Source organism: Lotus japonicus, chromosome 5 (assembly GCF_012489685.1).
Source record: "Lotus japonicus ecotype B-129 chromosome 5, LjGifu_v1.2".
Taxonomy (NCBI): Eukaryota; Viridiplantae; Streptophyta; class Magnoliopsida; order Fabales; family Fabaceae; genus Lotus; species Lotus japonicus.
Genome location: NC_080045.1, coordinates 48,987,634 through 49,011,533, shown reverse-complemented (window position 1 = coordinate 49,011,533; position 23,900 = coordinate 48,987,634). Strand labels below are relative to the sequence as shown.

At 39.8% G+C, this 23,900-nt stretch overlaps 4 protein-coding genes across 6 annotated transcripts; 1 reads left to right on the top strand and 3 right to left on the bottom strand.

The window, feature by feature from the left end:
• Positions 1-1,733: 1,733 nt before the first annotated feature.
• On the bottom strand, positions 1,734-3,729 carry LOC130717255 (berberine bridge enzyme-like D-2). Its single transcript, XM_057567421.1, has one exon. The coding sequence runs from the start codon at positions 3,494-3,496 to the stop codon at positions 1,838-1,840; it is 1,659 nt and encodes a 552-aa protein (XP_057423404.1). The 5' UTR covers positions 3,497-3,729; the 3' UTR covers positions 1,734-1,837.
• A 959-nt stretch (positions 3,730-4,688) lies between these two features.
• On the bottom strand, positions 4,689-9,608 carry LOC130717256 (uncharacterized protein ycf45). 2 transcript variants are annotated; one of them, XM_057567422.1, is made up of 9 exons: positions 9,404-9,608; positions 9,258-9,320; positions 9,105-9,182; positions 8,485-8,705; positions 8,052-8,124; positions 7,671-7,955; positions 7,237-7,380; positions 5,363-5,413; positions 4,689-4,909 (listed from the first exon to the last, which is right to left on the bottom strand). In XM_057567422.1, the coding sequence occupies exons 1-9, from the start codon at positions 9,572-9,574 to the stop codon at positions 4,838-4,840; spliced, it is 1,158 nt and encodes a 385-aa protein (XP_057423405.1). In that variant the 5' UTR covers positions 9,575-9,608; the 3' UTR covers positions 4,689-4,837. The 2 variants fall into 2 exon arrangements, with proteins under 2 accessions (XP_057423405.1, XP_057423406.1); XM_057567423.1 differs by lacking the exon at positions 9,105-9,182.
• Positions 9,609-11,730: 2,122 nt separating this feature from the next.
• Positions 11,731-13,058, top strand: LOC130719695 (uncharacterized). The gene is made up of 4 exons (XM_057570306.1): positions 11,731-11,791; positions 11,878-12,185; positions 12,258-12,806; positions 13,000-13,058. Exons 1-4 carry the CDS (start codon positions 11,763-11,765, stop codon positions 13,056-13,058), a joined length of 945 nt encoding a protein of 314 aa, XP_057426289.1. The 5' UTR covers positions 11,731-11,762.
• A 1,712-nt stretch (positions 13,059-14,770) lies between these two features.
• LOC130721558 (protein MAIN-LIKE 2-like) lies at positions 14,771-17,799 on the bottom strand. Of its 2 annotated transcripts, XM_057572360.1 has the most exons (4): positions 17,681-17,799; positions 16,168-17,148; positions 15,322-16,082; positions 14,771-15,233 (listed from the first exon to the last, which is right to left on the bottom strand). In XM_057572360.1, exons 2-4 carry the CDS (start codon positions 17,141-17,143, stop codon positions 14,877-14,879), a joined length of 2,094 nt encoding a protein of 697 aa, XP_057428343.1. In that variant the 5' UTR covers positions 17,144-17,148; positions 17,681-17,799; the 3' UTR covers positions 14,771-14,876. The 2 variants fall into 2 exon arrangements, with proteins under 2 accessions (XP_057428343.1, XP_057428342.1); XM_057572359.1 differs by lacking the exon at positions 17,681-17,799 and having other exon boundaries at positions 16,168-17,252.
• Positions 17,800-23,900: the final 6,101 nt, after the last annotated feature.

Sequence of the window (23,900 nt, the reverse complement as noted above, 5' to 3'; positions counted from 1 at the left end):
TTTGTTCATCTGCTTAGCTCTTAGGGTTTATATCAGAACAAATGTAACTCGAATAATAATAAAAAAAGCTTAAATAGATGATATATGTATTTAAAAAGTAGAAATAAGAGAGGAAATATGAACAGATTTGATGTATGCCGACAAAACATTCTTATTTCATTTGTGCATGACGTGAGATAAATACTAGTACTATAAACTATTTTCGAAACCAAGAAATAGTAACTTTTATAGGTGTCACCCCTCATGCTTTGTCTTTCTTGATATGTTTTCCTTTCTCATATTATTCTTAGTACGTAGATGATGTCATATTTTATTATTTGAAATTTGAAATTCAATTTTATCCTCATCATTGGTTCTGATTTTCCAAATATTATTTACTTTAATAATTAATAATGAAATTTGAAATTACTTTTCTTAAATCATTGTACAAATTGTTTCAACCAATAAATAATTGATTTAATTCTTTATTATTCTACAAAATTATTAAACCTTCACCCGAAATCTGAGCATTTTATTTATTAACTTTAATATCAATTAAATGAATAAAGTCAAAGGTTATATTTTAATCAATCTCACACGTATGTTTTTGAAAACTATTATCTTATCTTGTCATGATAATTCTATCCCAGCTCCTCCCTCAGAATATCTTTTTCACATCATTGATAGGATAAGATAACCTTAATAGAAAGTAGATAAACAATGATACAATTACCACAATTTGATCACAATCAACCCTCTAAACCACTTGGACCAGGGTTCCCAAGAGAGTTGCCATCAACATTGAGAGCTACCAAACTGCTAGGAAGACACTTCCAAGACATCGAGGTTTCATGAGCAACTCGCTGAGATGGGGCAGACTCGTGCAGTGTTAAGTATTAACGACAAGTACCTAAAAATTTCTTTATAAATATTTGATGCTAATAAAAATAAAGTTATAAATAGGTGAATGGACATATTCTACAGATTGATACTTTAAATTTGAGGAACAATAACTTAATGTTTAAACAAGCGAAGACATTGTCTATAAGGATGTAGAGACATCATCAGGACATCGCCTACCATACATTATCTAAGCACTTTAAAGACATAGTTTGTCACTAAGTGAAGACACATCTACCCGACATGACATTATCTACGAGGTCCAGTACAAGACCTCGTATGAACCTTAGGGCCGAGATGTGACATCAATCTCAATTTGAAAAGTGACTTTTGTATTTTCCTACATCCCTTGGACATAGTGCTTACCTTTGCAAAGTCAAAGATGAAGCTTATAGAAAAATGAAAATGATTGTCCACACCCTTACACAAGGATACTTTTTGCACAACTATTTTTGGAAAAATTAAGCTAACGTTATATTGAAGACCCAACATATCAACTACTCTAATTTCCAACACTCAATTCCTCTCCCTTGGCAGAAGGTGTTGTTTGATTTATAGTGGTGAGCTCCCTCTTGTTGTCGTCATTGATGGTCAACTCTGCTCCTCTCATAGATCAAGAAATTTGCAGGAGAGATTAAAAAAAAACGTGAAGCCCTGTCCCTCTCCTCTATTTTTGTTTTTGGCTGCTGCCAAAACATCCTACCCAGTGCATTTATGGAGACACAACTTGTCCATGTGAAATGTGCTCATGATTCCAGATTGTAGTGGTGTATGAGTATTGCTTAGCACCAAAATAGAAAAGCAAAGAAATTCCAATAAAAGATGAAATCACTTGCTGTATTTGAAGCTCAATCTAAAATGAAATGCATTTTTCTTATAGATGCACATAACATAACCAGTGATATCACATTATTCAAATGAACAAGGTAGACTCTTTTACAAATGTAGCATCATTCATTCATGTACACTGAGGTTTGGCATTGGAACTGGTAAACGGCATAGGAGGAATGCCTTGTTCATTGGTGAAAACATTGCTAGGATCAATCTGAGTCTTGGCCCTCACCAATCTGTAGTAATTACTCAAAAAGTACTTTTCACCCCAAACCTTAGCTTTATCAACTGCATCTCTTGGACTAGCAACATTGCTAATCTTCTCCATCACTCCAAGGTCAAAATCCATGTAATTAACATATGCAGCCCTTGGACCTGATGAAACAAAAGGAGTCATAGAAGCATATAATCCTCTTATCCAATCAATGTAATCACTGCTTTTGTCATTGTCAGCTTCATTCCAATCGATCATATACAGAATTGAAAAAAGGTTTCCTGATCTGTGTGGAAAAGCAATGGACTCACTGCATATACTATCCATCCCCCCACCATAAGGTTCCAAAAGAACAAACCCTCTAGGCTCCTTTTCAAGGATGTCCAGTGCAGTTCCTATGCCTACAAGAGGGACATGGTTCCTCACAAAATCTGATTTGGACTTCAAAAAAGGTTTATTTTGCAGATACCTGTTCTTCAAGTCAGGAACCAAGGCTCCATCACCTAAGCCAGAGAAGAAAATCATTGACTCAATCCAACTCAGTTCTCTGCATTCTTCTTCCACAACACCCAATTCTGGAAAAGCATGGTTCAGGATGGATATGGCACTGTCCCTAGAACCAAGATATAACCCATTGAATGATGCTGATAAGCCTATAGTTTTAGCTCCTGGCAGACCAGCACCAACAAAGCATGACAAGTAGAACTCATCTTCCAAGTTGGGTGCCACATATTGCCATTTGTGCACAAGCTTTGCTACATTACTCTTTGTGCCTGTTCTAGACACAATGAAACTGGTTACAACTTGTGGCACTTTCAACATTTTGATTTTCCAAGCATAGACAATCCCCCAGAGACCACCCCCTCCTCCTCTAATAGCCCAAAACACATCCTCTCCCATGGTTTCTTTGTCTAACAATTGTCCATTGGCATCAACAAGAAGGGCATCCACCACATTATCTGCCGCAAGACCATATTTTCTTGACATCAAACCAACTCCACCACCACCAATGTGCCCTCCAACTCCAACAGTTGGACTTGACCCTGCTGAGAATCCATGCACACTACTTGCTTGAGAGATTGCATAGTAAGTCTCTCCCAGTGTTGCACCTCCTTCAACCCATGCTGTCTCAGTCTCCATGTCCACCGAAACGTGGTTTAAGTTCATCATGTCAATGATGACAAAAAGGGTCCCTTCATCAGCAACAGAGGAAGTTCCTTCATAGCTATGGCCACCACCTCTTACCCTGATCTCTAGGGAGGCTTCTCTAGAACATGCTACACTTTTTTGCAGCTGGTCCAAACTCTCTGGGAGGACAATGGCTATTGGCTTAGGAATCTTAGGCTCTGCATACCTTAAGTTTTGAAGTGAAAAATTGAGAATTTGGTAGTAATTATTAACTGAGGATTTGTCATGTTCATTGTAAGGGAAGGTAGTAAAGTTTTTGATTTTGTGACTATGCACACAAGAAGTGAAGTCTCTTAGTGAATCAGATAAACACAGAGAAACATCAAAGCATAACAAAAGGAGACAAAAACATACAAGGCACAATCTATTGAGGAAGTTGAACATGGCTTAAACTTACTTGTGAATGTGAGGATGAGGAAAAAGGTGGAATGGTCTATAATTGTTAGAGGAGAAGTTGAAATTGATGGAGAAATGTAGCAACTATTCGTCTACCACATGTTCCTGAACTTAAGCATTTTTGAAATTGGAGTTGGTAGGTTGATACTTGAACACTGTCATGGAATCAATAATTGAAACGCAATAAACATTTTAATAAGGAACAAAATCAGTGAGAATAAGGCTCTTCATATGAGGACGCATAACTGGCAGACATAAGATAAGAGTTTGTCGGTCATTGATGATTTTATCTTTAACATGATAAAATATAACTGCGTTGCTTTGATGCCCTTTAACTCTGTCTTTTATTTTTGCTACTAGTGATTTTAGCCTATAATATTTTGAGAACAGATTTAGGCTTTGTTTAAATTAGTGGAAGGAGGGATGGAATAGGGTGAAGGAGAAGGAATGGGAGATCTCCATTATCTGTGTTGTTAAAAAAAGGATAGAAAATCAATGTGAGACATGAACAATTTATAATAATTTGAGATCTCCATTTTAAATTTAAATGTTTAATTTTATTTTTTAATCTATGTGTATTTAAAAAAAAATAGAAAAGCCACGTGAAATAAATGATTCAACAAAAATTGAGCCACATAGACTGGAAACACGAGTAGGGACTTATTCTGATTAAAAAAAATTACAGGGATTCGGAATCGGAAAAAAAAAATTCAGGGATTTATTTTCGTACAGCAAACAATTTCAGGACCTCCAGAGCATTTAAACCTAAAAATAATATATACCATTTCTTAACCACCATTCGCACTCCACTACGTTTTGTTTTTCTCGCAGCTACTTTTGTTTTCCTAGTCATGATTCACGATTATCATATACTAGTAAAATCAAAGTGGTTAAGTGGTCTTCACCACCAATAATACTGCCTTGCTAACAATAAACTTGAGAGAGGGGATGGGACATTAAGTTGAGTCATCAATAATACCCCACGCAAAGATTTTTTTTAACTTGTGAAGCAGGTTAGATAACTCAATATAGCATTAGTTCAGTTTTAAAAAAGAAAGTGAAGAAGATTTTTCCAATATTGGAAGAAAAACTGAACCAAGAGATGCAAAATCATGAGATGCATTTCGACAATAATAATACAGAAAATTAGACGGTGCTAAGACAGAAGGGGAAAAGGATGTAACTTCAAAGTGGAAGATATAAATCTATACATAGTTATGTCAACAAAACACAATTTACAAAATGTTTAACATGTTTATAGCTTTAAAATCTTAAACTTTTTCATAAACAATTTAACAATCCTACACTGCTTCAAAATGAATTATATTATCAAATTTGGCATTTATCATACGCTTTAGATTTTTCTATCACAACCTTGCATTTTTCATCTCTTTTTCTTACCTGCAGAAGAGTTTAAAACAACATCAGTCATAATATGAAACATCCTGGAAAGATGATACAATGACCGAGAAGTAACCTCAAGAGGAGAACTAGAGAAGAAACCGAAGAGTAAAGGAATAATCAAGCCAGGTGCAATTCTTTATTTGTATGATACTCAAGTTTATCCAATCTCAAAGGCTAATAATATATTTTGCTCGCTATTAAATAGTTTCAGAAAAGTGAAGAAACTGAACAAAAACTGTAATACTTTTTTATCTGGCCTCCACCGGAAAGCTAATAGTCCTTTTCAGTAGGAAAATTAATAGTAAAAGGCCATGCATATCCAACTACAACTAAAATAAATGAAAAAGTATCATTGTTAATAATAAAAATAATAGAAAAGCACATCTTCTATGTGCAAAATAAGGACTTACAATCACAAACTAAATAAGAAGTATACTACAAAAGAATTACCTCAACTTGTGGAATTTTGCCTTGAAGCAACAGATCAACGCTTTTGTCAGTCTGCAAAAAGAAAACATGAAATAAACAAGTTAACCTTAAACCAATTCATATTTTAGCTTATCCAAATCTCTTACAATTCTACTCGAGTGATTTGGCAGCAATGAAATCAAATAATCAAAAAAGTAACGCATCTTAAATAATGATGCAGGAGATTCAAAGCTCAATGTAGATTTGAATCATCAATAACATATAGGCCTAACATATATGAGCAAGGTTTTAAATATCGGTCGCGGTCGCGTTTCAGTTTTCACGGTTGCGGGTATTGCGGGTGTTGCGGATGTTGCGGTGTGAATGGTTCACAATTATTCCCAACTTATACTAAAACTCTCATGACTTAATTTTCTTATTAATATAAGATATTTAAAGGAAAAAAATGAAACTAATACAATAAATTTAACCAATGAATTATGCAGGCCCTTTTTATATGAATTGAGACCCTTTTTATCTTATCCTTCACACCTCCATTTGGCTCATATTAACTTTTAGGTGTCACTTTCTTATCTCTTAGTTTTCTGCTTCTTCTCTCTCCTTAGCCACTATTTCACCGACCCAAACTAAACCACACCCAGATTTGCAATACCACCAACAAAAAGCACAAACACAGGAGCGAGAAACATGATCGAATTCGATCCAATTATTGCAATTTGAAGTCTGAAAATGTGAAGATTGAGTGCTGTGAAGACCATGAAAGCAGAAAAATGGTGTTTGATTTGCAGCTGCACCACCTCTCCAGCAATGAAAATGGAGTTTGCAGCTGTACCAGTCTCTGATGCGGGGAAAACGGCGTTGCGTTGCGTCCGTTGCGGCCGCAATATTGTTCTGTTGCGGACGTTACCTGTGATTTTGCTTCCCACCGTGAAATCGTCCTGTTTCGGTATCGGTGGCCACCGAAACCGTTATTTCGCGGCCGGTATTCATGTAACGGAGCGATATTTAAAACCTTGTATATGAGTATATGGCAATCCATTCTAGCATTTACTTTCATGATTTTTAGTATAATTATAGTTATAAAAATTTCACGTTCAACCCCTAGATACTATGACTGGTGTTTATTTTGAAAAGAAGTTATAATGGTTAGTAAAAAAGTATTAACAGAGAAAAGCTTCTATAAAAAATGATTTAAAGCAACAGTGTGAAATAACTTTTCACTAAGGTTATGTTTGGATTACATAATACATGATAGAGCTTTATGGCATCACCTAATGCATCTAGCTGAACCCACCTAGGGTAAGGCTTGGTTGTTATTGCAATTGTTATGTTTGGATTGATAGAAAGGAATGATACAAAGTTCCAATGTTTGGATAATTAAAAGTAGGATGCAATGCGATGAAATATGATATTATGATGGAATGAATTTATGTTCTACCCGAAATCCCATTTGTCTGCCCTCCAACTTGGGATATATAGGATGTGTTGGGATCCAAGAGAATGGGCCTAGGGATCCTGGGTGACCCTGGGCTAGTGTTATTTGTTACTGTTAGTGGATTCATGGATCTGTATGGCTCAGTCTATCTTTAGTTTAACTTTTCTATCTTTTAGTTTGTTTTATTAGTGGAGTCGGGCCTATGTTGGGCCAGTGTCATTTTCTTAGTAGTGTTAGTTTATTTATTATAAATAAGAGTGTCTTCCTAATACAATAATACATAAGGATTAGGATTTGATTATTGAGTTTGTAAAAAGGTTTTTACTTGGAAGGGGTTTTCAAGGGTTTTTACCTGATAAGTTTGAAAGAAGGTTTTTACTTGGTAAAAAGGTTTTTACCAATGCAATCCACAAGATATGAATCTTTCTTGACTGGAGTAATAAATGCTCAATTAACATACCTGATGTGTAATCCAGTAGTGTCTGTCTCTCATCTCCATCACGAAATCAAATGTTGGAGGTGCTTTCCTCTCAAGAATTGTCTTCTGACACTTTCTTGCTCTGGCTTCTGCGTCTCCCAGAGTAACGCTTGCTATTCCGCCAATCTGATAAAGCAAATGGAGGAGGATCTTGAATATTAAACTTGATTAGATTGCATAATGACTCATTTCCACAAATCAAGCATCTCTTTAACATCACACACTAATCTGCTCAACATGTATTTCAAATGAACGAATGAAATAAAATGCAGCTCAAGTTTACATTGAAGAAATTGATAGTCACTTTGTCAGATAAACCACTCAACCAAGCTAGAGAGCTCAACGTCTTAAAGGGAGAAAAACTAAAATGTCTTAAATGTTATTGTTGGCACAACCAAATGAAAATAAGAACTAACCAGATCAGAGAGTGTAGGATTCTTCATGATATTCTCAAGCTGCTCTCCATGAGCAGTCCCAATAAGCATAATGCCTCGCTCAGCAATTGACCTGCAAGCATGAGCTTCAGCTACTGTGCCAATCTCATCGACTATAATCACCTCAGGCATGTGATTTTCTACTGCCTCAATCATCACGCTATGCTGCATTGATGGCTCAGGTACCTGCATTCTTCGTGCACCCCCAATTGCTGCATGAGGAATATTGCCATCGCCTCCAATTTCATTGCTGGTATCAACAATCACCTACCCAATTTGCAAGAGTTTATTCTATTCATAAGCTGATCAACAAAGTAGTCTGAGAAAGAAAGAGCACAGTGAGACACTGAGAAATAAGTGTACCACTCTCTTGTTAAATTCATCAGACAGTACACGAGCAATCTCTCGCATAACGGTAGTCTTGCCAACCCCAGGCCTAAGAGAATCCAAATTTTAGGATATCCAAGCAAAAAGAAACATCATCAGATAATGGTAAATAAAGCATGTGTGGTGAATGAGTTGGACATTCTATAATGCTGTTGGATTGGATTAGGAAATCAAGAAAACCATGATTAGTACCATTTATTACATTTTGTCAATTTCCATAACATAGATTTCAAAACCTCCAAAGGAGTGAATTAGATTTATATATATATTCCAATTAACAGTGCCAGTAAAGGAACCCACCAAGTCTATAACTTTGTTTTTTAAAAAAGATGTCCTAGTATTTAGACCAAAAGATAAAATGATAAATACAACAATGGAACAAGCTATGAATAGGGTGCTGCTGCTATACCTTCCAACAAATAAAATGTTCTTCCCATATTGAAGCAGATCATAAACCATGTCAATGTGGCCGCTGACCGCCCTCCCAACCCGACACGTCAACCCAACAATGGCACCATTCCTACTCCTTATCGCGGATATCCGATGCAACGTACCCTCAATGCCAGCTCTATTGTCCCTCCCAAACTCACCAACAGCTTGTTGAGCATGTTCCAACTCTTTCACCGTTACCTAGCTACACACACATTCCTCAACACATCAAACCACACAAAAAATTCCCTCCAATACAAATCTTTTCCAAAATTTTGCAAATTTAATTACCATTATGAATCAAAAAAGTAGACCATTTTATTTTTGGTATAAATATCCGGTACCGGACACCCTTTGGATGCTGTCAGATTCGGGATTTAGTCACAGTTAAGGCTCATCATCCCCCCAGTGTGTATTGTGTGGGGATCGAACCCCAAAGCTCTTCCCACACACTCAGCCTACGTTGCCAACTGAGCTACCCCTCTTGGTTAAAGTAGACCAAAAATTTAATCTTTTTAATTACTAACTTCCATCTTCCTTGAAAAATTTGAAAATGAAAGTAGTAATAAAAAGGTCTAATTTTTAAGAAATTATGATTACCTCAGTGTTCCTTAGATACTGGCTACCAAGTTTTCCTAGGTAACGAGCTTCTGGGTAACGACCCAAATCCAAAATAACCTAAAATAACGAAATTGGGTATAATATAAGATTGGTGTTTAACTTCATAATTGGAAGAGATGATTGGAAATTGACCTCTAGAAGTTGAGGGCGATTTGCTTGATTGAGGAGATTGTGATGCAAATCAGAGGGAAGAATCTGCAAAAGAGAAGATACATGGGTGTGAGTGAGAAAGCAGTGAATACGAATTGGGAATGGAGGAAGAGGGAAGAAGAAGGTGCCTGTAAGAGAGGTTGGAGGTCGTCTTTCTGCGCAGAAGAAGAAGAAGAGTGTGGAAGTGGCGGCGAGGCTTGCGAGCAGTTGAATTTGAGAGTGGTGTGTGGTTTTGTCTTTGAAATCCATGGCGCCACCATCCAACATGAAGAAGATGATGATAGTGTCGCAACGCCCATTTCTGTTTCCTTTCTCCCTTATCCACTTTTCCCCTTTTCTTTTTAAATAGTTGGAGTTTTTTTTAAAAAATAAAATTGGAAGACAAATTGAGCTATTTAATTTATCTCTTATCCGAGTGCAAGGATTGGGGAGTTGGGTTTGGGGCCTCCCCTATGGGGCTGCGCGCCCCACCCTTTTTTTTTAAACCCAAAAGTGCCCTACGGAAAGGTACTTTCCGTATTCAATTTAACTGAATACGGAAAGGTACTTTCCGTATTATATTTTGATGACTACGGAAAGGTATTTTCCGTATTTAACTCTGACAGGATTCCCCCTTTTTCCACCATTACTCCTCCCTCACCAACCTTCACCAACCCCTCACCAGCCCCCCTGAACCTCCTCAATGCCTCCAGACCACCCTCTCTCTCACCCTCTCCTACCTCACTTTCATTCCCAAGCTCTCCACCACCATCCACTCCTTCATTTCCCAAGCTCTCCACCACTACAACAAGTGTTGTAGTAGAGGTAAGTCTATGTGTTTATTTGTTGTTATTTTGTAGGATTAAGTAGTGGAAGTAGTTAGATTAAGTAGTTTAAGTAGTTAGATTAAGTAGTTTAAGTAGTTAGAAGGATGGGTTTTTGAATTCTGAGTCGTGATATAATACGGATTGTTATCTTCCGTATTGAATATGGAAAGGTACTTTCCGTATTCAGTATGGAAAGTAACAATCCGTATTCGGTATGGAAAGTATATTTCCGTATTGAGTATGGAATGTAACTTTCCGTATTCTCTTCCAGGGATGACAGATTCATTTTTCTTTGGTGAGTCACAATTGATTGAAGCTGGATTTCACAATGGTCAACCTGAAGAGGCCACTACAGAGGTGCCACCACCAGCATTTGTGCCCCCGTGTATAAGTATAGATGTCTCGCATTTATTTGCAACTGATCAGGTATTCTTTGAACATATTTTTGCATTGTTTTGAGAGTGTAATATATCAATTCTTATTATGTCTTGATCACCCTTGTAATCAATTCTTATTATTATAACAGATTTTCCCTACCCGTGATGATCTTATCAATTGGGTTCATGGAATTGCGATTGAAAATGGATATGTTACGTTGATCACAAAGTCAGATTATGGTGGGAATGGAAGCAGAAAAGCTTATGTCATGTTGGGGTGCGAGAAGCATGGTAAATATGTTCCTTATAGAGACCCTGACCTTGTTGAAGGGACGAGATCACAAAAGACAGGTTGTCCTTTTAGACTAAAAGGACGACCTAGGAAAAATGGCATAGATAGAGATTGGCGGCTAAAGGTGATGGAAGGTATACACAACCATGAACCAGCTAGGTCACTACTTGGGCACAATTTTGTTGGTCGTCTAAAACCCGGAGAGAAGGAGCAAGTGGGAAAAATGACAAGGAGTTGGGTTCCACCGAGAAAGATGTTGTTGACTTTGAAGGAAAACAATCCTTCAAACTTGACTACCATATCTCAGATTTATGGTGTTTGCAAGAGGTTAAGAAAATCCCTCCGCGGGGGATTGACAGAAATGCAACACTTGTTGAAGAAGTTGGACGGTGACAAGTATGTCCACTTTGAAAGACATGAGCCTGGATCGGAAGTCATTAGGGATGTATTTTGGGCTCATCCAAATGCTATCAAACTGTTCAACACATTTCCATATGTAGTGATTATGGATTGCACATACAAGACAAACAAATATGCAATTCCCTTGCTTGAGATTGTTGGACTGACTTCCACAGATAAGACATACTCCATAGCCTTTTGCTACATTGTTAATGAGGGCACAGATGACTACGTTTGGGCACTGGAGTGTATGAAGTCTCTATTAGCTGATCAAGCCATGTTGCCTAAGGTGATTGTTACTGACAGGGATCTTGCCTTATTGAGTGCTGCTAAGCAAAGCCTTCCTAACACTACACATTTATTATGCTTGTGGCACATCAACAAGTGTGTTTTGGCAAAGTGCAAACTCTATGTTGGCACAGATGATTTTGCTGAGTTGGTTATGATGAAGTGGGCAGAGGTGGTGGATGCTGCAACAGTTGAAGAATTTGAAGTGAAATGGATGCAATTGTTTAATATGTGCAAGGCAAAATACAGCAACTTTACCTCCTATTGTTCTACTACATGGTTGGTTAACAAGGAGAAATTCGCCAAGGCATGGACAAATCATGTGATGCACTTTGGAACAACAACAAGTAACAGGTAAAAAAATTACATGAGCTTAATTTATGCGTTGTTTGTTCATTTGATAGATTGTTGTTAATAAGATATCTATTTGTTGTTTGCAGGGCTGAGGGTGCACATGCCAGTTTGAAGAAGATGTTACGGGATTGCAAGGGTGACCTGGCCACTTCATGGGATGCGTCGCATAGTTTGACATGTAATCGACATACTGAAATATTAGCATCGTTTGAGCGCAGTATTCACAGAATTGATCACATTTTCATGTTCCCATTTTACACAAATATTAGAGGATTTGTGTCAAACAAATGCCTGCAGCTCATCGACGATGAACATATAAGAATGAAGTCCTACGGCGGATGCGATTGCTTGTTGAGAGAGACTCATGGACTACCTTGCGGTTGTGAACTTGCAGGTCACCGGTCAACCACTCTCTTGTCAATTAATTTTATTTGTTATTGAAAGTGACACTTTTGTGAACTTGCAGGTTATGAAAGAATTCCATATGAGTCAATTCATCCATTCTGGAAGAGACTGAGTTGGGAGCATGTACCTGAACCTGTTGCAGATACTACCAGCAACCATATTTGCGGCATGAACCATGGAGATATGCAACCAGAAGTTGAGGCATTGACACATTATTTCAGTTCTTTGGATACTGGAGGGCAGAGTATGGTAAGGAGGAAGCTTCAAGCGATCTATTGTCCTGAAAGCAGTTCACTTTGTACTCCTGCGGTTAAGATAAGGTCCAAGCGCACTCTTAAGGCGAATGAGAAAATACCACCTAAGAATAAAGCAATAGGATCCTTGACTCGTGATCTTTCAGGTTTTGAACATGTTGATAGGGAGATCAGAGAGGCAAAGAAGGTTTCACAACCACCAAAGAAGAAGAAGCGTGTGAAGAAGTCTGATACAAGCTATTTCATGGGTCATTTTCCAGCCTTTTTCCACCCATATATACAAACAGTTCAGAATGTTGAGGATGATGGTAACTGTGGCTATAGAGTCGTTGCTGCATTACTCGGACTACCATCAGGTGAGGAAAGTTGGTCATGGGTTAGGGCAGCGTTGTTAGAAGAACTTGAACGACACAGAGGGTTGTATGATGAAATGTGGTCCAGACATGTGGTTAATGCCTTACATTCCCGACTCACTCTTCCTCCTGGTGATCCGGCTACCGAGGATAAATGGATGCAACTGCCAGAGATGGGATACCTTGTAGCAACCAGGTTCCAAGTGGTTTTCATATCCATCTCCTCTACGGGTTGTTGGTCATACCTTCCACTAAGAGGAGAAGGTCCACCGGATGTACATCCTGTTATAGTTGTTGGTCATGTGATTAATCACTTTGTACAGGTATTTTTTGATTGAGTACACTAATATCCAATTGGTGAATTGATTTGTTGTATTTGCAAGTTATCTAATTTTATTGTTATTCTCTATAATGTAGCTCCATCTAACTCCTGGACATTCTATGCCGCCAATTGCTCTCCAGTGGGAACGGTATGTTGATCCTACATCAGTAAGCTGGTGCGCCCCATATGGTACACGTTTAGGAAGATTCACATCAGAATACGAAGCTTGGCTTGTTACTTTTGGTGTTCCTCTTATTCACCAAAGCTATGTAGACATCACCTCAGATTGACACCACACTTTTGTGTGATATTCATTTGTAAACGCTCTGTAATATTAATCTGATGGGCCTTGCCTTTATGATGTTCATTTGTTGCTTTTAATAATATTAATTTGATGGTCATTTTTATATTGATGGGCCTTATTATTTTGAATCAGCATCAGGGATAATTAACATAGACAACCACTCTGTCATCAGAGTCCTGTCATTTTCATCCACCCCATCATCAGAGTCCTGTCATTTCCAACCACCCCATCATCAGAGTCCTGTCATTTCCAACCACCCCATCATCAGAGTCTTGTCATTTTCATCCACTAAATGACGAACTTGAAACCTGACATTACTATCTACCACCAACCAACCCCAACCACACTTGTATTATCCACCAAACACCATAAATCTTTTGACCATTCTGCTATAAATCTCTCTGGGTTCTTTATTCTTCTTCATCCTTTTCTTCATGTCTTGCTTTCGAAGATAAAAAAAAACAATGGAACAAGACTGGGATGCATTAGTCCGCCGTTGCAAACGTCAAGGCAGCACTTCTAGCAGCTCTCGTCCTCTCATTCATGGGCCAGCTGGCGCCGTCCAGGCTGCCATGTATGGGCGTAGATCCAACCCTAACACACTACTCATTCCGACCCAAGAATTTGTGAGGCGTGCGCTCGAAGACAGATCAACCGAAACCGATCCTGATTTCAATTCAAATGCTTGGCTTACAGCCCTGCAATTGGTGGAATCTGCCACTCCGCTGGGCACAATCACAACGAATGTTGAGAGAGTAGAGAGTGTTGTTGCTGTTATTAAATCATGCACTCCCAATGGTTTCGGAGATGCCAAAGTTACCCTCAAGGTATTTGCTCGCTTTTGTCCAGCTTCTTTAACCGTCAATTTGTTGTCTCATTTTCTCTCACGATTGCATTGATTTAGGACCCTACGGGCACCGTTGACGCTAGCGTCCATCGCAAGGCCTTCACTGACGGGGAATTTAGGAATGTCATAACTGTTGGATCTGTTCTTGTTCTCCAAAAGGTCTATTACCTTAAACATTAATCTTGCTTCCTTTGAACAAGTACGCATTAATCTTTTAAATTTGCAATTTACTTGCAGGTTGCTGTGTTTGCACCGAGTAAATCTGTTCGTTATCTGAATATAACGTTGCCCAACATAGTCAAAGTATTTCCACAGGATAGCGGACCCCACGACTTCATCGATATCACTGAGGATTAATTTTGTTTTCGTGTTGCTTCTGAATAATTTCGTGTACCCTTTAAACTGTTTGCCATGAATTATTTATGTTACTTATCCTGCCTTTGATTATTTACGGTGTAGTTATACGGGTTTTTTTCAATACAAGAGTCGGCATATAATGAGTGAAAATAGAAAGCATGATTAATATAAAGAGAGTCCTAATACAAAGAGTCACATGTCATAATATAAAAATACAAAAAAAATATACAAATATACAGTCAATCACTCGCCCCGACCCCTACCGGCCCCTCTACGACCTCTAGGTCCACGGGCTCTGCCTCCACGGCCTCTGCCTCCACGCGCACCCTCTACAGGAGCACCCTCTGCAGGAGCACCCTCTCCACGGGCTCTGCCTCCACGGCCTCTGCCTCCACGCGCTCTGTCTCCACGACCTCTGCCTCCTGCAGCTCTAGCTCCTCGGACAGCAGCAAAGGCTACCCCCTGGGTACCAATGAAGGCATTGGATCTAATAAGATCCAGCGCCCTCTCAGTGAGGGATCGGGAATGCGTGCCCTCTGCAGGAGCATCTGGCACCTCGAGTGACTGCTCCAACAAGTCCACGGCCCGACGCATAACAGTCTGCAAAAATAATGTAGATACATTAGATACAAATAAAATATCATGAACAAAAAATCACAATTGAATGGAAAATAAAATTCAAACTTACCACTGCACTGAACTCCTCCCTCCTATCATCAGGGATGATGAACCGATGGGACACAGCGCTGTACCACCTCATGTAATCCTCCACAGCCTCTCCCGGATATGTAGCGGGGATCCCCTGAGGGCGGAGGTGCGGCGCAAACTCAGCAAAGGCAGCATCTGCGGTCTCAGCAAGGGACCCAGACGTCTGGATCTCAGAGGGGTGTTGAGGGACATCCTGTATGAAGCCAAACTGGCGCAGAACCCTCTCTGGTAGATGCCGTCGAACAACACGGCCAAATGGCGACCGGATGTAGCCAGAATACATGGCCCTCGGATCCCGTGGTTGATGAGCCCGATGGTCCTCAAATGAGGTCCATATAACGTCATCCACCGTCAGCTCATCGAGCATGACTCGCCTCTCATCAAGGCCTGCATGCCCGACCCGGGACATAGCCCACCGCCGCGCCCTAGGCTGGTCCTGCGAGTACTCCGGATCCGCCCTACGGATAATGACGCGGTCAGAAAGGTACTCGTAGACCCATCCTAGCAGGAGCGAGCTAAAACCTCCCATCTGGGCCGTCCCCCTCCTGGACGCTCGACTAAGCTGGTCGTATAGCGTAGCGAGCGCAATCGCGCCCCACGCGTACTCGCACACTCGACCAAGATCCTCCAACATCCCTATCCAATAGACGGTCGTATGGTAGCCTCCGCTCTTGCTAACAAAGAGCGTGGCGCCTAGCTGGTTCACCAGCCAAATCCGTGCAGCGTCCTCATATCGGTGCTCTACAATGAAGTGAATTAAGTTAATAGTTTATAACAATACAATAATAATAGATACAAAGACAATACAATAATAATTAAGACATACCCGCCAACGCAGCCTCATACCGGGTCTGCAAGACCCCAAAGCGAATAGTCTGGGACCTATTCGTATCAAACTCAGCCTCATAAATACCAACAGATCCTCCCATCAACTGAGCACAGAGCGCTGCACACTCGTCCCTCTCCCCCCTCCCAGGCGTATAGAACCTCGACCCCATGGGGAGATGGAGAAGAGCCGACACGTCGTCCAAGGTGATAGTCATCTCCCCGAACGGCATGTGGAAGCTACTAGTCTCCTCATGCCATCGCTCCACAAGGGCCAAAATAAGGCCTGCATCTGTCACCGGGTAGCTGCAATAGGGTAGCTGATGAAGACCCGTCTGCTCAATCAACTCTCGAACCCGCCTGTGACTGTCTGAATCACCATCACAAGCAAGGTTCCAAACCTTCCCCCCAGCTGTGGCCACCTTCAACTGTCGACGGTCCACATACCGCTCGTTTGTGCGTAGGAGTGCATGCCACGCCCAGGGAGCCTTGTGATCAGCATAATGGGTGAGGAGCGATAGCTCAACAGGCCCCCCCGGAAACGGCGGCAACCTCTGGATCAGGTCCTCCTCGCCACCCTGTGCCCCCTGCTCCCCCTGCTCTGGCGGCAGGACATCAGCATCAACAGTAGGCGGAGGAATACTATCCTCGTCAGATCCTCCCATGCCGGATGAGGCCTCGCCTGATGACTTCTCGCCGGAAGACTCCTCGCCTGAGGACTCCTCGCCTGAGGACTCAACCATGGGAGAGGGCGGAGAAACAACTGTAGGTATCTCAACCGTGGGAGACGGCGGATAATCAACCAGAGGAACCTCAATCATGGGAGACGGCGGAGAAACAACTGGAGCTGAAGCCTCCACCGCCTGAGAGGTTGCAGCATGATCGCCGCGCCGGCTAGAAGCATGTAACCGCCGGTGTCTATCCTCAGTAGCCCCGACATCCTCACTAGAAGCATGAGACCTCTTTCTGTTCTTCATTCTCACTATATATTCAGAGCAAACATTCACTATATATACCATTTCAGCCATAGACAGAAACATGATGCAAGCAAATGGAAAATTCCTAGAATTTTATAAGTACATAGATGATAATCGGATCTTCTGTGGATTATGCATGCTTGGATCTACTTTTATTTTCCTAATAATCAATTATGGCATCTAGAAACTACTCACAAATGCTTTGGAAACCTTCTATAATTGATTCTGAACCCAGAATCAATTATAAGTGTTGGGTTTGGTTCTGAGATGAATACGGAAAACGTTTTTCCGTATTCAATACGGAAAACCATGTTCCATACTGAATACGGAAAACCATTTTCCATATTCAATACGGAAACCTGTGATCCGTATTTACCCAGAAACGCCATTAACGACAATGAGCTATCGGCCCTAAACCCAAACCACATTCAAGACATTTCAGCCAACAATACCTCTACACAAGCAACAATCGACTACCCTAGGGTTCAATGATTAACATAATTTCAAGTTAAATGGGGAAAATCCAAAAATCCTTACCTCTAGGTTTCAATTCTGAGAATGGGGTTGTGAAGAGCTTTGATGGAGATGATGGAACCTTTCAAGTACACGGTTCAAGCAAGGGGAGCGACAGAGATCGAAGGTTGAAGATGGGAGAAGAGTTTGGCAAAATACGGAATGAAGTTTGAAATGGGTTTGAATAAACCCTTGCCGGTTTACATACTAATATAATACGGATATAAGACTTCCGTATTGAATACGGAAATGTTGCTTCCGTATTCTATTAAAGGGGGGCGTTCCAGTAATTTCCCCACTTTAAGTGGGGCGGGGAGCCCCATAGGGGGGGCCCCAAACCCAACTCCCCAAGGATTGGGATGATTTCTAATTTTGGTGCCCAATAGTAAAATGTTAGTTGGTATTAGATTTGATATGGTCGTAGGTGGGACCCTCATGGGCCACTAACTTAGGCATCAGAGTATCTTCGCTGGGACCCTCTTGGGCTTGGTGACGATGCTCGGCCCCTGCCACTTCTCTTCACCCCGCTGGAAAAAGCTCTCATCTGGATTTTCATTGTTTTCTCCTCAATCAACAACTCCTAGGTGATTTGACCGGCTTAGTCCAACCAGTTGTGGTGTGGAGTGGAGGAGGCGACAATGTTGTAGAGTAGCAATGGCGACAAGTTTTGCTCAACAACTTGCAATTATACATGCATATGTGATCTCTATTTTCTTACATTAATGGGAAGTAATTTAAAGATGGTTAGGGAAAGGAATGCACGTACTTAGTATTTAGAGCTCATTTAGATACCCGTTAGAAAGTATGAAATCAGAAAAATAACAAATCTCGAGACACTTTTTGTTGAAGTAGTTTCAACAAAAAGTATCTTGTTGAGATGCAAATAAGTAACACAAGAAAGAGGGGATTTGAATTGTGTACTTGAAATTTACATTTTAAAAACTTTGTTTTATGAAATGATTATTAGTTCTTTCAAGAAAACGTTTTAAGTATGACTTTTAGTAAATTGTTCAGTGCAGCGGAAATATAAGCAAGTAAGGCAGAACGATCAGCAAACAGAGATTTATATTGGTTCACCCTAAACGATTGGGCTACGTCCAGTACTTGGCCACCACCAAGATTTTCACTAGCAAGTTTCAAGGACTTCTCCAATACAAGTATTCGACAGGACTTCTCCAAGTATTATCACGGACTTCTCCAAGTATTATACAGGACTCCTCCTATAAGTATTGTTCAGGACTTCTCCAAAATCTTACAAAGATTTAAATCACTCTACAGGGTGTAAGATCAAGATTTGGTCATGTGGTACAACTCTATGTTTTGATGATAACAAGTATTTATTTGTGAATGAACAACTATGGTACTCTAACGTTTGTCTTAAGTGTTTTGACAAACAGGTTCTGATTCTGACACCAGAAGATAAATTCATCAGAAGATCTGAGGATCAGAAGATCTGAGGATCAGAAGTTCTGAAGATCAGAAGAGCTGAAGATCAGAAGATCTGATGATCAGAAGATCTGAGGATCAGAAGTTCTGAGGATCAGAAGTTCTGAAGATCAGAAGAGCTGAAGATCAGAAGATCTGATGATCAGAAGATCTGAGGATCAGAAGTTCTGAGGATCAGAAGTTCTGAGGATCAGAAGATCTGAAGACCAGAAGCTCTGAAGGACCAGAGGCTCTGAATGTCCAGAGGCACTGAAGGTCCAGAAGCTCTGAAGTTACGAAGGTCAGAGGATCCAAGCTTCCCTCTGACTCTGATCACCAAGCTTCACAAGTTTCAACATGAAGCGTCGTCAGATCAGAAGCTAATGGTTACAGGCAAATGTCACTATCAAGAAGTACAAGAGCAGTGTACTATTCCGACAAGCCTACTTACCAAAGTTCAGCCACAGCAGGTTCTGGAAGTTCCAGAAATGCCCTCCAACGGTCACATTCTCTCAACAGAAATATCCTTTGCACCTTGGACTATTTAAGGCTGAAGAAAAGAAGAAAGATTGTGGAGAGAGAAACCAAGAGCTGCAATACAAGAAAAGATTCAAGCCTCTACTTTCTTCATCTGTTCTTATTTAGTTTACACTCAGCTTATTTAGAAGCAAACCTTTGTAAACACCAACCTCAAACAGTTGTTTGATTTTCCTTAAGGGACCGGGTAGGTCAGTATCCTTAAGAAGACTAAGAGAGTGAATCTTAGTGGTGATTCCTTTAGGAGATCAAGGTTGATCGGATCCTAGAGAAGACTAAGAGAGTGAATCTTAGTGTGAGCTAAGTCAGTGTATTGTTAGTCACTTGTAGGTTTCAAGTGCAGTTGTAACAATTATCTGATTAGTGGATTGCCTTCATTCTAAGAAGGAAGAAATCACCTTAACGGGTGGACTGGATTAGCTTGAGGGATTTATCAAGTGAACCAGGATAAAATACTTGTGTGCTTCTCTCTTCTCTCTATCTTTATCCGCTGCACCATCTATCTCAGATAAACCGAAAAGATTTGCTAAAATCTTAAGGGGAAAGTTTTTATATTCAAAACTCTATTCAACCCCCCCCCCTCTAGTCGTTTTTCACACCTTCAATTGGTATCAGAGCGCAAGTTCTGATTACCACACTTAACAGTGTTCAGTAGATCCGGGCCAGTGTGAAAAACTCATGGATTCCACCACTACTACAAGCAAATATCAATACAGTGCAAGACCACCTATCTTTGATGGTCAGAGATTTGATTTCTGAAAAGACAGAATCGAAAGCTTCTTTCTTGGCTTTGATCCTGATCTTTGGGATTTTGTTGTTGATGGCTACACCCCTCCTATTGATGAACATGGTGTAAAGATCCCAAGGGAGAAGATGAGTGAAGATCAAAAGAAGGAGTTCAGTGATCATCACAGATCAAGAGCTATACTGCAAAGTGCCATTTCATATGAAGAATATGAGAAAATTACTGATCGAGATTCCGCTAAGTGTATCATTGATTCCTTAAAGATGACACATGAAGGAAACAAAAAGGTGAAAGAGACAAGGGCGTTGTCTCTGATCAAGCAGTATGAATCCTTCCAAATGGAACCTGACGAATCCATTGAGGATATGTTTTCCATATTCCAGTTGATTATTGCTGGAATAAGACCTCTCAACAAGAGCTACACAACAGCTGATCATGTCATGAGAATTCTGAGAGGCCTTCCTGAAAGTTGGATGCCTTTGATAACTTCCTTGGAGCTAACTAGAATATACTAAACAGTTGCATAATTTGAAATATCTTCACTGTATAGTAGAAGGTATAATTAGAGAGTAAACCCTAATTCTCAGAAGCCCAAAAGCTCCTTGCTGCTGTCATAATTAGAGAGTTCATACCTGATGAAATCAATGATCGTGAGACTGGAAGGTCGAGGGGATTTGGATTTGTGACGTTTGCATCGGAGCAGGCTATGAGAGATGCGATTGAAGCGATGAATGGTTAGAATCTAGATGAGAGGGGAAAAAAGGGAAATCTTGAGGCACTTTAGGTTCGATTCAAGGGCTTATGAATCTGGAAATCGCAGACGGTGATGAAATTCTGGAAGAGATGAATTGCATAGGAGGTTATGCTGATTGATGAGAAATGTGGTTGAAGTGAAAAATAGCAATGACACACTCAAATAAGACTTCTCTTGTAACTTGCAGATGTCTTCAATAATTTGTTTGGTTTGACATAACTCGAAATACCTAGCTTGGCAACGTGCAGAACAAAAATATATATACTTCTAGATTTCCACCAGTCCAGTGACTTTGCCCATTCTGTTTAACTGTTTCTAGTTTTTGACAAGTATCTTAGAATTAAAAAGAGTTAACTGAAGTAATTCAATTTTGATTTGTCCCTTGAAACTGAGCCGTTGTTTCATAGCACATAAGGTTCTAGAAAGGTTCAGAATGGCATGCTCTTGAATCATAATGGCAAGATAAGAAGAGCATTATTCTTTATGTTGGTTCTGTTCATGCAACTAAGCAAGCTATCTTGATTTAATGATCATATCATGCTTCTTTTTTAACCTTGTATAGCAATACCATTTGTTAACTTCTATACATAATTTTTCTGAAACCAAGTCATACATAATTTGTTAACCATAAAAGATTACCCAAGTTGCTGTAAGATTGAAGATCTATGTGATTTATAACTTCTGGATAGATTATGCAGCTAAAAATAATCTTGAAAGTGAAGACTTACGCAAGGAGTGCTTGTTCCAGGTAATAGAGAGTAATTTTCACATAAAATCAGCACCCAAATAAAAACCCTTAGAAACCCTATCACTCTCTAGTACTCAGTAGAAACTAAAGTGAAGAACCCTAAAAAATCGATCATACCTTTTGTTGCTCCTTAAGCTCTGGCGATGGAGGATGACGGTTTACGAGCGACGAGCGGCGGAGAAGAAGGCGGCGGACACGCGAAGGGAAACCCATTCACCACCGCATATTGTGGATTCGAGCACTGACTCCGGCGGAGGATCTAGCGAGCGTGAGGAACGGTGGTTATGGTGAAAGGGAACGACAACGGTGGAGCTAGCGAGCGTGAGGAACGGTGGTTTCAGTCTTTCAGTCGAGAGGTTTCAGTGTTTGGAAATGGTAAAGTGTCTTTTAACCTGTGCTAGCGAGAATGAGGATTGATAAAGTGTCTTTTAACCTATTAGTCTTTATCAAGTCAAATATATTTATTTCAAAGTATAACAGACAAAATATCAAGTAGTTCAAATGGCTAAGTCATTCCCTTTGACAAGCAAGACCCAGGTTCGAAACCTGGAGAAAACAATTTATTTTTAAAAATAATATATTTAGCGACAGAAATTATGTTATTATTCTGTCACTAACTTCTTACAAACTTTACCGAGGGAATTAGCGACGGGAGGTAATCAGCGACGGTACAAAACTGTCACTAATTTGCAATATAAAATAATAAAATGAAATTAGCGAGGGAATTAGCGACGGAAAAACAGCGAGGGAAACAATCCGTCGCTAAATTTTAAAAATTGAATATTTATTTTCAAAACGTCGATCCGTCGCTGATTCCATCGCTATCCGTCGCTAAAATCCATCGGCAATTCGCGTTTTTTTAGTAGTGTTGATACCAGTACCTATCATAATTAACTTGTATGTTTTCTCTCCTTCCTTCTCATGTTGGTCGGGTTTGCTTTAATATATCCTACCAAATAGAAATGACAAATTGACATATTGGTTTTGGGTGGGGAATGATTTTTTTGCCTAGTTACCTCAATATAAAGCAAGCGTTTCAAATCAATGATAAATAGACTTTATTATAGTACTACCTAAGTAGGTTTACATAACCAAATGGATACCAAACCCTCAAAATTTCAAGTGAAGTTGAGAATACTATTCATTATTCAGCTTCCAATCAAATAAAGCTGATCTCAAATAGTTGTTAATTATATAATGTTTCACTTTTAAGAGTGATAATATGTTTGAATCAACTTTTCTTTTATCCGGCATTAAAAAACTACTCATATAAAATTATCACCAAAATTAATTACATAAAAAATTCTAAACATTGAAAGCTGAATAGTTTCTAGCTATCTCCTTCCCTGTAACGGGAAGTGAGCTAAAAAGTGATACATGGCATATTATTCTTGTAAGAAATGCCTGAGCATGATAAAAAAAAAAATGGGAAAAAGGGTTTATGAGTACATCTAGGGTGGTAAAATGTGTAAGATCAAGTTTTGATCTAGTAGTACAACTCTATGTTTTGATGATTACAAGTTAACCTTTTGATATGAACAATTGTGGTACTCTAACGTGTTTTTCTGAGTGTGCTATTTACAGGCTCTGACCTCTATTCAATCTCACACAAATCAGAAGCACTGTGCATAAAGAGTGACCCAAGCAACGCTTTCGCATTCTCCATGTTCACTCTGAACAGTGGAAAAGCTTCAGAAGATCTGAAGTAAATCAAGCTCTGATAAGGACTCAGCGCACTTGAAGGTCTGATGATCCAGAAGATCTGACAACCAAAAGACTCTGAAGGCTCAGAAGCTCTGATGGTGTAGAAGACTCTGACGATCCAGACTCTGAAGTCCAGAAGCAACTGGCTCTGAAGACCATGTACTGATCCTCTGAAGTGAAGATCAGAAGGTACAACGGTCAGAGGATCCAAGCTTCCTTCTGACTCTGATCAATCAGCTTCACAAGTCCCAATACGAAGCGCTCCTCTGATCAGAAGTCTACGAGGTTAAGGTCAAGTCACTATCCAAAGTACAAAAGCAAAGTGTACTAT

Coding starts and splice junctions, on each gene's coding strand:
- LOC130717255 (XM_057567421.1), bottom strand. CDS start 3,496: ATGTTCAACTTCCTCAATAGATTGTGCCTTGTATGTTTTTGTCTCCTT.
- LOC130717256 (XM_057567422.1), bottom strand. CDS start 9,574: ATGGGCGTTGCGACACTATCATCATCTTCTTCATGTTGGATGGTGGCG. Junction 9,321..9,403: donor ACCTCCAACCTCTCTTACAG/GCACCTTCTTCT, acceptor TCTCTTTTGCAG/ATTCTTCCCTCTGATTTGCA. Junction 5,414..7,236: donor ACTACTGGATTACACATCAG/GTATGTTAATTG, acceptor TTCTTTTTGCAG/ACTGACAAAAGCGTTGATCT.
- LOC130719695 (XM_057570306.1), top strand. CDS start 11,763: ATGCACTTTGGAACAACAACAAGTAACAG. Junction 12,186..12,257: donor TTGCGGTTGTGAACTTGCAG/GTCACCGGTCAA, acceptor GTGAACTTGCAG/GTTATGAAAGAATTCCATAT. Junction 12,807..12,999: donor ATTACTCGGACTACCATCAG/GTGAGGAAAGTT, acceptor TGTAGCAACCAG/GTTCCAAGTGGTTTTCATAT.
- LOC130721558 (XM_057572359.1), bottom strand. CDS start 17,206: ATGTTTCTGTCTATGGCTGAAATGGTATATATAGTGAATGTTTGCTCT. Junction 16,083..16,167: donor GTATGAGGCTGCGTTGGCGG/GTATGTCTTAAT, acceptor ACTTCATTGTAG/AGCACCGATATGAGGACGCT. Junction 15,234..15,321: donor GGGAGGAGTTCAGTGCAGTG/GTAAGTTTGAAT, acceptor TTATTTTTGCAG/ACTGTTATGCGTCGGGCCGT.